General features: G+C 35.7%; 1 protein-coding gene across 3 annotated transcripts in view; it reads right to left on the bottom strand.

Moving 5' to 3' along the window:
• The window catches only part of PPFIA1 (PPFI scaffold protein A1), a 58,611-nt gene that overhangs the window by 25,733 nt on the left and 15,673 nt on the right, over positions 1-17,205 (bottom strand). For all 3 annotated transcript variants that reach the window (XM_075755394.1, XM_075755392.1, XM_075755393.1), the window contains exons 3-14: positions 11,264-11,365; positions 10,442-10,606; positions 9,521-9,595; positions 8,963-9,064; positions 8,493-8,714; positions 7,602-7,748; positions 6,519-6,653; positions 5,375-5,458; positions 4,661-4,792; positions 2,269-2,331; positions 914-993; positions 524-656 (exon numbers count right to left, since the gene is read on the bottom strand). In XM_075755394.1, the coding sequence (XP_075611509.1) occupies positions 524-656; positions 914-993; positions 2,269-2,331; positions 4,661-4,792; positions 5,375-5,458; positions 6,519-6,653; positions 7,602-7,748; positions 8,493-8,714; positions 8,963-9,064; positions 9,521-9,595; positions 10,442-10,606; positions 11,264-11,365 (1,440 nt within the window). The remainder of the gene's footprint in view (positions 1-523; positions 657-913; positions 994-2,268; positions 2,332-4,660; positions 4,793-5,374; positions 5,459-6,518; positions 6,654-7,601; positions 7,749-8,492; positions 8,715-8,962; positions 9,065-9,520; positions 9,596-10,441; positions 10,607-11,263; positions 11,366-17,205) is intronic.

The following is a 17,205-nucleotide window of genomic DNA, read 5'->3' as shown; positions in this document are numbered from 1 at the left end:
AATGCATCCATCAAGACAGCAATGTTTAGAGAAATGTAAAAAAAAAAGCTATAATGTACAAAGCTTTGTATCTTAAAGTTACATAAAATTCAAAGTAGACAGCCCCATTGAATAAATTAAAACATCACATATCTTGGTTATATGCACTATACATTACAGTAGAATTTTGCTATCAAATCCAATGAGAATTTTGGAAACAGCTTTATGTAATGAGAACTTATGTATCCTGAAAAGGGCTTGAAATTGCTTGCAGTGATGTGTTAAATTAGTGTGCAGACACAAGAGTAGGGCTGTTTCAAATTATGTTTTACAGGCTTATCATACTCAGAACAATTTGGAGTTCAAAATCATAATTTTACAAATATTTGTTAACAATTAAAAAGATAAGTAGCTGTGCATTAGTAAAACAAGATCCATAAAATCTAGTGGTTTATTGCTATGCACTCCTTGCAAAAGATTATCCTCATCTAATCTATTTTGTTGCCAAAGTTTTATTTTTATCTTCATTTCAAAGCTCTATTACCTTCGAGGGTTCATCTCTGAGAGCTGCCAAACGTCCTTTCTGGGGACGTCTTAACACTGACGAGGTGCTGTAAGAGTCTGCATGACTGTCAGCCACAGTTGAAGATGTCATAGGGTATCTGAAATCTGGTCGGCTAGAACACGAAGAAACGTTTTATCTTTACGAAGGTAGGGAAAAGGGGGGAAAACAAAAAACTCCACCCAAACGATTCCTATTGTCCCACCAGTGCCAATTTTTTAAAGCAGTATAAAAACTGCTTTATATGCTCTACAAAGAGGTATGTTTTATAGCTATGTCTAAAATATTTTCAGTTATAATAGACAAAATTATATTTTGAAAAGTGACTTTAAAGAAATTGGGAAAAACTGAACTACAATTAAGTGCTGGTACCTGTGATGAAGTGATGTGGCTCTGAGTCTCACTTGGTCATTTTCAGCCCTTAATGCTTCAACATTTAATACAAGTTGATCCTGTAAAAATAAACAGATAAAATACATTAAAAAAAATCAGTTTCAAATAATGATTTATAAACTAACATTTAGGTTTTTGATCTCATTTCTACGAAACTCAGAAATAACAGATTTTAAAGCATATCTTTCAACGACGTAAAACGTAAAAATGATTTTTGCTACACACAATACAGCACCACCACAAAAGGGCATCCAAGAATAATTCTGTTGCCTCTCTACACTGTGACTCTAGGTAATGGCAATGTATGTTTTAAAAACAACTCCTAAATAAAATTCACATATTACTAACTTTACTATAAGTGATAATACTTAAGAAACAAGAAGATTTATCAAGCTCTGTGCACAAAAGGTTCTAAATGCATTCACTTTTAACTTAGACATTTTTACATGCTCTAGAAACTCAGAATTTAACAAAAGAGAAATCCAATGAATGAGAAAACAATGAAAGACTAATAAAAAGTAGCTGATGATGAACATCTGTGCCTTGTGTGAAAACTGCTGGCCTAGACATACAAAAATTCAAAGCACATTCTGCAAAATATTCTGAATGCGTTCTTCATTTTATTACAGAAGCACAGCCTCTACAGTTTGGCCTAGCTACTTACTAGAATGATTTGGGGAGATGCAGTACACCTGTGATTTAATAAGCAATAACAAGTATTATTTCAGAACAGATAGCGTGACCACAAAAATCAATTGCCACTGCTTAAGGATGCAAAGCAATTAAAGGCCCCACCACTAACATTCAAGAAGGGAACCTGCCAGTTGCAGGACAAGCAAGACACCAGACCCAACTGGTATTGCAAAGGAACAGCCAAGTCTAATAATTATTTCTCTCCCTGCCCCCACAATTCTTAAAACTTTAAAAAAAAAATTATCAGTCGAACAAGCATTTCATGATACCCAATGCTTTAAGAAAAAACTTATGGGAGAATACCCAACATTAAAACTATTTCTCTTTTCTTTTTACTGTTCTAGGTCATATGTACAAAGGTATAAAAATTCTATGCAATCTTCAATCTTTGGTAAAATGCCAGTAACTCCAGCCACTTTACATGATCAGAAGTGTGTTAGGTCTTTGAGTAAAAAGCTATGCATTACCTATAAAATCATCACAAAACTGAGGCACACAGTCCCATAAAATGAGCAATAACAGCCCCTTATTTTAAACAGACCAGGTAATGTTAACTTCTAGGGGGGAATTCAAATCTGGTCCTGCTTGTAGCAATGCAGTAATTATTTTCCAACATAATATTTAAAAAATGTGTATTATACCTTTTCATGCTGAAGTTCCTCTATTTGTTTTTTTGCATTTTCAATTTCTCGAAGAAGTGAATTCTAAAATAAGAAGTATCACAAATTAAGTTACTTATAAAAGCTTTCAACTCTTAAACCATAACCAAGATGAGTATCAAAAAATTTCAGTCAACACTGTACAGATGCATCTTAAGTTACGGCTACTTTATTGCTTACATCATTTCACTTTGATTATAGTTGAAGGTTTATCCTTTCAGGTGTGCAGGTGACTAAATAATGGATTTAGTAACAGTACAGTTTCCATAAAAATTTAATACCAAAATCAGCCTTTTAAAGCTCTGTTTGACAAAATGGGTTAAGAAAAAAAAGGAATAATTAGGCACCTAAATTAATTCAAAGTAATTCACTGAGGGGTTACTAAGGCATTACTGGCTGTTATCATTTGGTTTTCATTTTATTTTCCCTTGCCTGACCTACAAAATTACTATGCAGTAGTTTCTTGGATGTGCTGCACATCCAGAACTGCAACACACACTGACTTGTGGGCCTTCATTAACATCAGAGTTGTCGTCTTTACAGTTATACCAGGACTTCTAAACAACTCCAGTAAATATAAATACTTATGACTACTACAATCTCTTTACTCAAAGCGGTTTCCAAATTCAGACTAAGAATCATCAGAGAACTAAGAAACATTTGAGAGCTGCAACAAATAATTTCAACTATTGTATTTGACTGTAGTACGTGATACCAAGAAAAAAAAAAAATCAGAGATTCCCTCTTCTAATAGGAAATTCCTAACTGTGTCACTTTCTTTTCCTTTTCCACCATTGCCATAAAGTTCTGCTAAGCACATATCTTTGAGGTAAGTAATACCATTACTTGTATCTTAAACATGTAATAAAAGTTTCATACGTGAACAAACAAATCATTCTGGGGAAAAAAGCCCAAGTGATCAGAAGAAAGTCTTAAAATTTTCCCTGCATGTTTCTTCCCAACTTATCACAAAAGAATGACCTGGAAGCCACAGCAAAAAAACACTTTACTAGAAGCTGTAACTTACAGTGAAGGACAACTAGATTTTCCTCATTCATGAACACAGTTATGGTTTGGAGGGAAAAGGGGAGTTCAGGTTAACCCTAAGACACCCCCTTCGCCAATATTCAAGCATTTAAAGAAAAAATGCAGTCAGCTGTTTCTCAGAAATTGAATTTATAAAGACTGTTAGAGCAACCTTGCTGATGTCCTAACAAGGCCCATAACAAGAATTTCTGAAGTATTAGGAGCAGTTGATGATCTTGAAAATAGTGATGTTAACTAAACACCACAAGACAAAAGTTTGTGGCCTTAGATGCCAGATGATAAGCAGCACCTTTATCATTAACTTGAAGGCCGAGGATCAGCAGGACCTACGTTTGTTCTGCACTACCTGATTCCTTGCAGCTCTGACAGCACAAAAGCAGGGAAAAGAACAAACTAAATCTTTGTAATGATGATCTGAGGGGAGCGCAGTCCTGGAATTCTGGAAAGACATGTCAGATATCTGACTGATGGTTTTGGGATGAGAACTGAGTTGACATGGATGCAAGAGAAAGTAAACATGTATTAAAGTCTGAGTACATCATTATATATTGCAACTGAAGCATTTTATTGCCCTGACTTTAAAACAAAAGCCACTGGGTTTTCATTGAAACATTTCCCCAGATTGGCATTTCACCCTCCAGTAAAAGAAACTAAGTATTTCTTTAATCTAAGACAAAGCAATTCAAAGTCAGCATCAAGCAAAGCGCTACTTTAGAAGACACTGCTTTGTTCAATGCAGAATAAGAGAATCCTTAAAGACATGCATGGAAGAAAAACCTCTAAGGACCTAGATGCAAAAGCAGAAGGAAAAAGTATGTCACAAAGTTTGAAAATTAATTGAATACAGGGGACACCTCCAGACATGCATTGACAACACAGGGAACAGCCCATTTACATTCACATCACCTTTCTCAAAATGATCTACCTGGGAAGAAAATGCAAGACACTTTCAACTTGCAAGAATCTGACTGACTCAAGGTAAGCATTAGTGGGGAAAAAACTGAACTGAAAAGGTCGAAGTTCTTTAGACTTCCCGTATTACAGTGCATGAGCCTATTCATGTGGTCCACACCAGGCAACAAAGAAAGGATAAAGCTTCTTAAAAGATGCCTTCTCAACACAGTTGTACAATGCCCATGGACAATCTCAAAAAAATGAATTTAAGAACTTATTTTCAAGATCCACACTAGAAAACAGCCTTAACAGAAACTACTTAATAAGTATTTAGTATTTATTTACTGAAGTTACAGACACATTGCAAAATGCACAAATCACTCCAGAATGTTGAGCATCTAATTAACGTGTATGTTGGAACATGACTTGTTACCTTATCTTCCAAGGCAGCCATCCTTTCTTTGAGGTGAAGCTGGAGCCTTTCATTAGATTCAGACAAAAGCTTATCGACAGTTTCTGACAAACGTTTATTATGCTCTTCATTCATCTTCTCTCTCTGTCTAGCCTAAGATACATAAAAGCTACTGAAATAACTTAAAATTTACAATGTCTATAACAATTTCCAGGTTGTAAAAACAGTAAGCTTTCTTTAATCCAAAAGCAGTTTCTTTAATAGAAACATTTTGTCCAAAGGAATAAGGAATAGAGCATGTACCCCCATGACTCTGTAAGGGAGTATAAGGGACACTTAAGACTTTAATAACTGAGATCAGAAGCTTGAAGATCTGAGCTTACATTTCAGCTAAAAGCAGATTTCAGAACCAATTACATTATTTATAACCTAGGAAACAATTTTTCCATCCTCACTTCATTCAGCAAGTTTTTGATCTGTCTCCTCATCAGAAAGTATGACTAGTAATTACATATTTCCAAACATATTTCAAACTTTGATTGGAGACTTCCAGCTTTGTCTTGAGATTTAAGGTTAGCCATAGTGCAGTGGCTCGAATCTCCCAACTATCAGCCAGCCTAAACTCTGGTTTTATTTCAGAGAAATAAAAACCGCTTTGCTGAATAGCAGGCAGCCATGAAGGGGATTAGATTCTTTCTTTCAGCTTTGTATCTTTGCCAAAAATATGTACGGTACCCTTTGCAGTTCTTGATTCTTTTCTTCCAGCTGCGCTTCCATCTGTCTCAGTCGTTCTTCTATATTGCCATGTCTTTCCTCAGCCTGTCAATTTGAAAACAAAATTAGAATTTGTTTTTTTTTTTTAAATGGTTTCAAAAGCATAGAAACACTGAAGCACAATAATATATCTAACATGCTTTGCACAACTGCCATTTATGGTAATACACAATGCAAAACAGATGCTTTTCTGTCACTAGGAGAACCTCGTAAGAGTTCATATGTTAAATAACAAAACGATGAAGCCTCTCACCCTTAAGTACTATGAATCAGCTATTATCTGCAAATGAGTTTGCAGCAACAGAAGTTCATTCAAATCCCCAAAAATTTAAAAAAAAAAAAAACATAAAAAAATCAAAACTGAATGCATTTTCAGCTTTTCCTCACTAGTCCAGACAATATGACCCTTTGTTAGTAATCATGACAAAGCAGAAAGCAGCAAGCAGAAACAAGGACTAGTATACAAATTCTACCTTCCTAAGCTTGGTGGTAAGTTCCAATACTTTAGCATCTTTAGCAGCAGAGTTCCCAGGAGACAAAAGGTCAGACTACAGAGCCAGTTAGGGACAGGAAAGATAACAGGTAAAGAAATGAAACTCAGACTTGAAAACAAAACACACACACACTTGAAAAGGCTCATTTGTAGTTACTACATAAAATTCTTCAGACTTCGTTATTCCATTTGCAGCCTTCCAAAAATCTTAGTATTTAACGAGTACTATTACTTCTCTTTCTCCCCACATTCCTCCCTTGGTTAACTGTGGAAATTTGGGGTTCCCCTTCAGAAATAGTTCTTGTTTTAGAAGACTTTATGCCTATTATTGAATGAATTTTAATAAAAAACAACAAAATGCTAATTCAGAGACATTTTCATAAAGTAACAGAGTTAACAAAAAACCTACTCAAGTTCCAAAGATCATGGAGAAAAAAAAAAAAGGAAAAAAGAGTAAATCAGAGTGTGCTCAGAGATGAACAGAAAACAAGGAGAGACATTTTCTGGGGAAAAACAGAAACACAATGCAACAAAACCAACACTAAAACAGATTTCGTGTAGCAGGACATCAATGAAGAAGAGAGTCTTGAGGACACTGTCCAACTGAGTCACCTTTGAAAGTGCTGCAACTCTCTGTGCCAGCTCAGCTTCCACCTCCGGCAAAGTCTCAGCTTTTCTCAAAGTCTGCTGCAGCTTTTGCTCAGCTAGTTCCAGTCGTTCTTGCAATTGCCTATTCTTATCTTCACTCTACACAGGATTATGATCAGCAAATGTTTAGCGTTAAATTGGTAATTAATTTTCATCAGAAGAAGGTAAGGATACAGATTACTGCCTTTACTAGACCTATGGAGAACAAACTGTCCAAAACTGGTTTCATAACCAAAGATGAGAGAAGTTTTTTCTCTACAAGTTTTTTTTCTGCAGACAATTTTTTGTATTCTGAAAGCAACTATATCACCAAACAAACATCGTTACGATATGGGAAGCAGCACAGAATAAGTCGTGAATTTTCAAATGTCAAGGCTGTGCTAAGATTTTGAGTTACATCAAGGAAAAAATTCCTTCATATTTTAAATAACACTATGCATATTACTGCAAAATTTATATTTATTTAAAGTGTGTACAACTTCTTTTAAAAATTATACTAAATGGGACTTCTTTTGTTGACTATGAGTTGCCTGGTTTCCTTGAGTTAGAAAGTGATTGGCTAAACAACCATTTCTGGTTTTAAGTTGGACTACTTCATGTCAAGCATATGTCAAATTTCCTCCTGCAGTAAGGCAACATTTACTTCTATAACAGGCTATAAAAAAAAAAATCACCATACGAGTTTTAAAACTGTTTTAGCTTAAAATGAGTAATTCTCACACATGAAACTAAAGGTGCTTGGATACACATATAACAACTTTAAAATCCACAACTAACAGGGACAACAGCCCTGCTGCACTGTGATCAAGTGCACTAAAATGCTCAAAACCATTTCCTCTCTCCAGTTAACTGTCTCATTTTCATTTCCAGGGTAAAACTCTGTACAATGCACTCCTTCAGTTACTGAAAAACAATCACTAACAATAGTGCATTACAGATGATATTTATCTTGCTAAAAGCAAAGTGCTTTAGTAGAGTATGAACATTAATTATTTCCATTAGTTCTATGCTGAGCAAAATGGTTTTTATCTTATTTCAAATTACAACCTGTCGATGCATGGAGTCTTTAGTGGCAATTTCATTTTCAAGTTTATCATTGAGGTCATGCACAGATGTAGCTTCACGTTGTGCAGCGAGGTAGCGTTTCTCAAGAGTTGTAATTCTCTCTTCCATGTCTTCCTTTTGAGCCATAGTCTATGCAAGACAAAACAGAATTATCTAGTGATCAAACTGGAGGGAAAACCCACAAGCCAAAAATAATAATAAAATGAAAACAAGTCAGATGTACTCTATTTCTCTCAGTAGAAAAATGAAGTAGGAAGAATAGTTGCACTTAAGCTTAGCTGTTCAATGAATTTCGGTTTTTAAATGGTGAATACTTAAAAAGATTGGTCTTTATTACATTACATGACAGATCTGCTATTTACCTTTTCAACAGCACAAACACAGCAAATCTTTTCTTCCCGGGGATGGTCAGAGAGTGTTCTTGGATTTAACTAAGCTCCCGTTCTATTTAATAAGGATACAGTACACAGCAATACATAGGACCTTAGGGATTAGTGACTGATTAGTAACAGGAATTGTCAACCACACCACTGAAATTAAAGTGATTCCTCAACCATGTACATCTTGAAAAATAAAAAATTTAAACTTCATGAATAAGCTTAGCATTTATGCCACAATCAAGCACCTTTTCAAGAACACATTAAAGTTCACAATGCTAAATCTACAATTTATTTGTGAAATATAGTTATTCATAGATTAATTCTGAAGGGACTGGTCTTTCAAACAAAAAATAGCACTATCATGCTCTAAATTTTTTTCTCACCTATCAAAGACATTCAAGAGCATAAAGGTCTAACGGAGCATCAATGACATTGAAATTTTATACAGCAATTGCATTTGTGACTACCCAAGTTTTGACAGTTTATTCCTCACCTCTCGTACATCTCTCTGTAACTTTGTATTCATTTCTTCAGATTTTATTAAGTCTTTTCTAGCTGTGTCAAGATCCTCTTCCAGCTCTGTTACTCTGCTAGACAAAGCAGTAAGACGTTCTTTCATTTGTGTCTGCTCTTTGTTTTGCTTATCTATGATGTCTTGGAGTTCAATCACTTTTGCAAGGTTTTCATCGTGGCATAAAGAACCATCGGAGGATCGCTATAAAACAGGAGAAAAATGTATTTGCATATTACACAGAAATTTGAAAAACTAACAGTTTCTTAACTGTAAACACCCCTGCCCCAAGATAATTTTATTGTTGGATAGACTGCAAGAATTGAAATTGTAGTAACTGAGACTTTTTAATTAAACCATCACTCAAAATCTTTTATTATAGTTTAAAATTAAAATATTATAGTGAATGCTGAAAAATCAGACATCAGCTTAAAAAAAGTAAAAAGCTGTACCTTCCCATTTGTAGTTGGTGTATTTTCTTGTTCATGATTTATATCCAGCATCCCATCTGGAAGTGTTTTCTTCTGATTATTTTGCTCTTTCAGAATCATTAACTAAAAGAAAAAAAGTTTATATACATATGTTTCAAGTCAAATCCTTTCTCACTAATAATATAAGTAACAGCTGCAAAAGCAAAGGAACAAAACAACAATTACTGATTCTGCTGCAAGGTATGTATTAATAAAATACGGCACAGGCACTCAAAAACTTAATGCCACTGCCATCCAAAAATTCTTATTTTAAAGCCACAGGAACTCTTTTTGTTATTTTGGTGGGGATTTTTTTTGTCAGGTTGGGGGGAGGATGCGTGGGGGAGGTTGAGGTTTGGATTTTTTCTCCTTTCCTGCTCCTTCAAAGTGATTAAGTTAAAAATTCTAGTTATCCCATTCAGCAAAATACCGAAAACAAGAAGTGAAAGTGAACCTTAATATGTGAATAAATTACTGTGTACAAATATTGACTAACACACCCACAGTGCACACATGAAGACTTTTAAAAGAGAAACCTACCTCTTTATGCGTAGTACCTAGTTCTTCTTCCAATAAGCTACATCTTTCAAGTGCTACTCGTAACCTCTCCCTTACCTGAAAAAGCAATTTCAAATAATTTCACTTATTGCCATATCTCCATACCTTTTCAGATACGAAATAGCACTATTTCCATCACACTTAGAGACCCGCTTAATCTTAAGTACTAATTACAACATATGCTACAAAAAACCTTTTAGAGAAACAATGTGTATCTTACAATCTAGCTTTTCTCTTTTTGTCATAAGCAAATCATATCTCAACCTGACCTATACATTTACACAAGAATTAAACACATCCAGAATTTGCCTATCCTTTTGTAAGGCACAGAGTGCATATGCTTATTTAAAACAAGGAAGAAGAGACACAGTTCTACTTAAAAGAATTTACCAGACTACGTACAAAGGTCACAAAAGTTAGGCAAACTATGAGTTGGCAGCAAAATTCATAGTAAACTTTACCATTTGCATATCCTGTTGCCAACATCAGGCACAACTAAAGGGCGGAGTTCCTTTAATTGAGCTTTAGTTTCTATCACAGTGTTAGCAGATTCCTCTCCTCCTGTTCTCTCTAGTCCATTTCTTGTAGTAGATAATCAAAAGGCTAAATCCTGATATTATAAAAGTAAGCACATGTATGCATTTCTACAACAAATACATCGCCCCTGAAAGTTCACGTTAGCACAGTTAATGAAGTTCTAGAATAAAATACAGCACCTTGCTTTAGTGCAGTATGTTTATTTCAGAAGGCAGTTACTAATGCAGTTATAGCAAAGCCACTAACTTAAAGCGGAGAAAAGTTCAGGGAACCTGACTTCTACAACTTGAGTATGAACAACTGCATGGTCCACACATAAGAAAGAGGGCACAGGATGAGAAGATGTTAGCTACCATATTTCATTACCTTTTCATCTAGGGCTTTGTGGTGTTCAAATAAAGATTTTAGTGCTTTGAGAACTTCTACTTCACTAGAAACTCCTGCTGGAGACTGAGCTTGTCTCTTTACAACTGTCATTCTGAGAGATCGCTCATGCCTGGAGACAAGACACTCCAAATGTTCCAGTAATAGCTAAAACAAAAAAGAAGGAACAATGTTTACTCCTGTTTGGCATAGCTGCAGAAAACTTTGCCTCCTAAAACATTGAGTTTTGAGTACTAAACTTCAAACCTGAGAGCAAATGACTATTGCATCAAACGTAAGGACCTGCTTTTAACATTTCACCCATGTTAGAAGTGATATAACGCATTTCCTACCCCTCTCTTTCAGTCTAGCTTTTAAATGAGCTTTCTACTCAGCCAGGTCTTTTCAGTCCCACCACCACTCTGAGGAACTGCATGCTTGTCAGAAGGATACACACAGGAAATGCTCTAAATCAGAGACAACTGTTCTGCTGGCAGTAGCGTAAGCTGCTGGAACAGATCACGACAGCTTGCCCGCTCTATTCTGCTGATCTCGGGTGTTGTATGATTACAAAACTTTAACAAGAAGAAAGCTGAATGACAGATAGCAGTGCAGTCTTACAAGTTTTTCCTGATTCTCCACAGCATTATTTGGAGCTGTGCATAAGCTTCCAAACTTTCTTAACACACATTCACATGTCCAGGGGGATTCACATGCAAATATCAGGGAAAAAAATACTTTTGGCTTTTCAAATTCAACATTCAAAATTTTTCTCCATGTAGTTGGACGCTTTAACAATGGTAATCTTGAAGACAAGGAACTAACCCTCGTATTATTTCTTTCTGCTTTCAGTTCAGCGATTTCTTCTTCCCTCTCAAGCAGCTGCTCCCTGCATACATTTAGCTCTTTTGTAAGCGCTGCAAATTCCTGAAATAAACCAGACAGAAATGTAAGCACACCAAGTATTGGGATATAGTGAGAGTAGATTCATATGAACACTTGACATGATTTCTTGAAGTATTCATTTCAGATGTCTAAAGTCAAGACAGTTGTATTAGTCATGCTAAGCAGGCTTAAGTTCAAACACTTAAAACCGTTACACTGTCAAATGTAAAGATAAAAGATGTTTGACCAGTACTTTTGAGAACTTGTTTGTCTCAAGGCAATTATCTGAATTGGGGTATCCCTGGTAAGCAAAGGGAAAAACCTGTTTGTAATGTACTTTGTTATTGTTTTAAAAAGTTGTTGTTTGGTTGGTCTTTTTAAATGACTTCTGAAGGAGACACGAAAAAACAGAGCACTAAGCAAAAACAGAACCCAGCAAAACAAGGCAAATTTCAAGTCAATATTTAACCCAGACAATGCATACCCCTGGCATTTACCAGAATATACAGGTTACTTCTTCATAGTAATACAGCATCCTTGAAGCTTCACCACTGGAGGACTCAGACCTTTATGGTATTTATCTACTTAAGCTACATACAGGAATTGCATTTATACCTACTTTCAAATCTCACTGAACAGAACTGAAACAGCCCTTCCCCATAGTCTTGCTAGGAATCTGGGAGGATTAGAGTCGGAATTTTCTAGAAGCTGAGTCCTTGGGCTCAAAGCCCTCAAAAAGCTTTCCCTTCAAATTCAAAAAAGCCTTCACCAAACACAACTGAATGAAAGTGAAATAGTGCACAGAGTGAAAAGCCATCAGAAAACAGGAATTAAGCTAACTCACAGCAGTTACTGCATGTTTATTTGAACATTTCTGAACATTGCGATTAGTCAAATTTAAAGAATATATTTCTAATTTTTTGAGTTTTTGTCAGGAAGACATGATTGTACCATATACCTGGAAGACCTACTATGTTCTAAAGTATTTGCACTCTATCAACAGCCTCACTAAAAATACTCAACATAAAAGGCATTTCACTGTATCAACTCAGGGAGCGTACTCTGGATAAGATACAGCTACACACCACATTTATAAACAAATACTGAGCCTAACCTTACCTACCTGCTTACTCTGGCAAAATTTAAGTTGTAATCTGAACCACATTAGAAATTATTATTAACAGTAAGCATGAATGTGAACAAGTCCATGCTTTAGAAGAGGGCTTTGTAGGAAATGGGGAAAAAACCTCAGTTCATCAGTGCAACTTAGGATGCAAAAATAAATACACATAGTCACTCCAATGGCTGGTGAACACTTCAGAAGCACTTGTGTAAGAAAACACTGAAATGGTAGTAAATAGTCTTCTCTATTGTCTAAAATAAGGAAAACACTCTAATAAACAAGAGAGTCCTGTCTAATAAACAGTAGATGAGTACAGCTGAACAGGCTATGATCAAGACAAGATGAACAAGACAAATGGCCAACTGAGAACAACATACTGGGGAAGCACACTGTGTGCACAAATGCTGCTTCTCTAAATTTTCCAGCCTCTGCAAGATATACTGCTTAATAGACAGCAGCTGCATATCAAATAAAAAACTTATGATGGAGCTGTTTTGCAGTAAAATTCAAACTGACAGAAAGCACATGCTTAAAAATAAAAGGACATAACAACTAATTACACTAGCACATCTGCAAATTCTAACGTGCAGCTAAAATAAGCAGACATAGCCAAAAAGACACTGCCTGCAAATTCTGAGATTAATTTGGTAAACTTTACCCTAAACCATACATGTGACAAAAGACAAAAAATACTGTTGTGCAACATGTACCTACAGTGAACTCCTTTGGAATTACTAATGTATTACACTTTTAAAGGTTGTTATGAAAAAGATAGTAATATCACCATCACAGATACAGTGAACTCCTTCCAGGACTCCCAGGCAATTGATGGTGCACATCCCTTTTGCTCCGATACGAGCAAAACCAGAACACGGTTCTGAAGCTGCAGTTCTTCACTGGCCTTCCCTACTTCTCTTTATGTATTCCATAGTTAAGCACTACTGAAACTACTAGAAGTACTAATAGACTCAAAGTGTTCATAAAAGAGCTTGGTATGAACTTATTTTCTTGGTGGTGTTTTTGCCTTTTTCAAAATAATTTAAAAAATCCTCAGAATGCCAACATCAAAATTCACACGCGTTGACATTACACAATTCTCCAAAGGATGTCAGACTGACATGGAACATTCCATATTTTTCCAGTCTCTACTGCAAGTCCTAAGAACAGGAAAAAGAGAGCACTAAACACTACCAGACACTGTTTTGTCATCCTTTCTCAACTTAAAGTTACTGTATAGTATTATACACATTTTCTTATTTAAGACATGTATGAGCTTCATCTTCTAAAGAACAGCTGTATATTTGAAAGGAAGTCTATTCACTCTTCAAATGATTATAGAACATACAGTTCTATTCCACTGCATACTTCTATGCAAATATAAATTGTAGCACAAATATATCATAATTATGACATGAACCATCACACTGTCAGATGACCCAAAAAAGAACAATGTACACAGGAATTTATATTGCTGCTGCATAAACAGACTGACACGTATTTCTGGCATTGCCTAATACCCCCACTGCTGTTTGTTTTGACAAAGTATAGTTGCTTTGAGTCCCATAAGCTGCCTAATAAAGAACACTTGAATGTCCTTAGTTTCAGTTGAGACTGCCAGAAGACATGTCCTTTCTAGTTTTAAGACTTACCTTCAACAGTAGACAATTTGTGATTTCCTCAAGCAGTTCAAAAGGAGAGAAACTACTCGCAATTTTATCATCTCAAAAAAGTTTGAGATCTCATAATTTCTTCCTTGGCATTAGATGAATGTACAGAAAGAATTAAAGGAAAAAGGAAAATCCTAAGAAACTTTTCTACTTATCCACAAAGCTGCATTACTTTTCTGTAATTAAGGAGAAGACTCAGAAAATCAGAACAAAGTTGTGCTCTGCTTCTGGCTGCCATCAAAATAATAAACACCCAACTCTGAGGACTGACAAGAATGGGACTCAAGCATTTTAAAGCACTTACAAGAATCAGAGAGCGCTGAATATACTAGGTAAATGTCCCCTGTTGATTAGAACATACTGACAAACACCCATACTCAATACTAAACTGAAATGTTCACTGAATAAAGTAATTTTCTGAATCAACTGAATCATTCCAAATATGACACTATTGCTGCAAGAAATACTCTCAACAAAAAGCTACACTGAGGAAGTTTTTTGTTCTTTTTCAGTAATACATTCTCTGAGGGGTTTTTTTGTCCACAAACTCCATGATTTTTTCAAGAAACAGCATTTCTTCTCTATCAACCTTCAGAACTGACCTTCAACCTTTAGTATTTTAGAGGCCACAACATAAACATCCTTCCAAAAGTTGGATCAACTGGTGCCTAGCTGTCAAGCCCATACATTTCTGATGTCCCAGCTGACAGCCACTTGGTTCCTTGTGAGATCTCAGTCCAGGAACATTACAGCTTTCAGAGAGCAGGTTCTCTTCATGGTTATTACAAGCATAATTTATAGATTCCACAGATTGTACATGATGAACCAGTAAATGCTATACAACAGGAAAGACAGTATTTAACTTAGGGAAAAACTTGAAAGAAACAGCAGTAATCCCTTAAAGTCTATTAACATAAGCTGTGTATTAGGGATGATTTACAGACAAAGAACTGTCAATTTGCTTGGAATTTGCTCAAGAAAAAAAGTTATTCCATAATAAAATGCAACACCACTCGAGTGCATAAGGGATCATGGATTACAGGCAACAACATGATCAGAAAGCTTATTTAAAAGATAGATATAAAAAAGCAACATATTTTAAAATCAAAGAAAATATTAAATACTATTAAAGTAGTATCTTCTGGCAATACAAGGATGAAGATGCAACTGTTGCAAGTTTAGGAACATCTCTGCCAGAAAGGCGTGAGTGGAATTTCTGTTTAGTCTCCAAGTAATATTTTGGTTTACTGTTGACGTTCTGTTCTGTAGCCTGCACATCAAACAACCCACTCAAAAATCCGAGAAGCTGAAGAGAGCATGAGAGGAACTGGGGAAAGTGCAGGCCATTAGGGTTGGGAAACCAATGGACTCTGAGATAAGTTTCCATCGTGTTATTTACACTACCTAAACCCCACAATTATTCCAAATGATGCATGCATGATAACAACAAATACACAGTCTTAAACAAAACAATCAAAGAAAACCTAAATATCTAAGCTTAACAGTGTATTTCATAGTCATTTCATTTTAAACCTAAGGGTTTAGGCAGCACAGAGTGACTAATATCCCAAATATATTTGGAAGTTCCCAGCAAGCACATTTTTGTACCTATTAAGTCACACCAGTTTAGTGGGACACAGTCAGAATTATGAAATAGTTCAAGGGTAGAGTTAAAATTGAACTGACATGTTTTAACCATTAAATCCAGCCTTCCAAGAAAACAGTTACACACACTTTAACAACAATAAATCCAGAAGAAACAACAAACAACCAACACAAATTATGCTTTGCCTGTTCCGCGTAATAAATCAGGCTGCTTTCAACCTTTCCATATCTCTGGCATGTGCTAATGGAAAAGAGAAAAATCAACCTAGAGTGTGTAAAGAAAAATATTTTTCTTTTCACCTACTGAAATTAATTTCCAGTAACTATCAAGCAACCTGGATTTTCTTACCTGGAAAAATAAAACATATTTCAAGCATTAAGAGAATCAGTTTTATGAAATAACTTTATCCTGTGTTCTCAAAAACCCCAACAACTTAAGAGAATGTAAGTAAAGTAATATTAAAATATGGTTACATCACAGTCTTGCGTTTCAGAGCATTGAAAGGTTTTTTGTGCTCAAAGTAGCTGTTTTTCCAACTAGAGCTAAATACCCACCAGAATGAGAATATATATATTATATATTATAAGCTACAATGTATCAACCTCCTTTCCTATTTCTCCTTATACATAAGATGGTTTATAACTCAGAAGACCACTACCAAAACACAGGTGCAGATTTCTTTACTACTAAAAAAAAATCTCACATTCCAACTAGTGGCATTGAGATACTTTAAACCATTTAGTACCACCTTTGGTCAACTCTCAGTAGTTTATATTTTCGTTGACACAAAACCATACCTTTGTTTTCTCCAGCAAAAACTGTAACACTGCATGAAAACACTCAAGTGAACACTGCTGCCAGCTGACGGTCAGTGGCTAATACTAAATCTGAGTAACTTTTTCATTCCAGCCCTCTGTTTTTAGTACGGTATTCTTCAAGCTTACTTCTTGGATTGACCTATCTAGGCTTCGTCATTAACACTGCTCCATTCTAAACAGACAATTAAGTTTTAAAGTGTTTACAGTTGCATAATGTTACTGCTCTGGAATGAAACTCACTGTTTCCAGTCCTCTTTGGAGCTGAAAGTAGAATCAACTGTCTAGCGTTTGACAAGCAATGAGCAAAAGAACTCACAGCCAGTAGGTACCAAACACATGCCCAAGAGCAAAATGGAAAAGCTTATAGTAAGACCAAGTCTCCATGGTAATGAATAGGTTTCCAGTTACCATCCCAAGTGAGTTGCTTAAATTTATGTGCTGTGTTCACTGAGCCTGAACTACAAAACACTAAATCTAGACTTCATTGCTAGGAGCTTGCAGGAAGCGCTGCATGTCGAAGTGCAAGAAAACATAAGTGAAGAAGGGTGGTATTTGGCAGCTTTGCAAGAGGAATGCAGAAGTAACAGGAAAAGGGAGGTAGACACACATCAGTTCCATGTTCTCCCTCCTGTAGCTTCCCCTCCCTGATCTAACACATTTCTGACAGA

Source organism: Balearica regulorum, chromosome 5 (genome assembly GCF_011004875.1).
Source record: "Balearica regulorum gibbericeps isolate bBalReg1 chromosome 5, bBalReg1.pri, whole genome shotgun sequence".
In the NCBI taxonomy this organism is placed as follows: domain Eukaryota; kingdom Metazoa; phylum Chordata; class Aves; order Gruiformes; family Gruidae; genus Balearica; species Balearica regulorum.
This window is presented reverse-complemented; position numbering and strand designations above follow the sequence as displayed.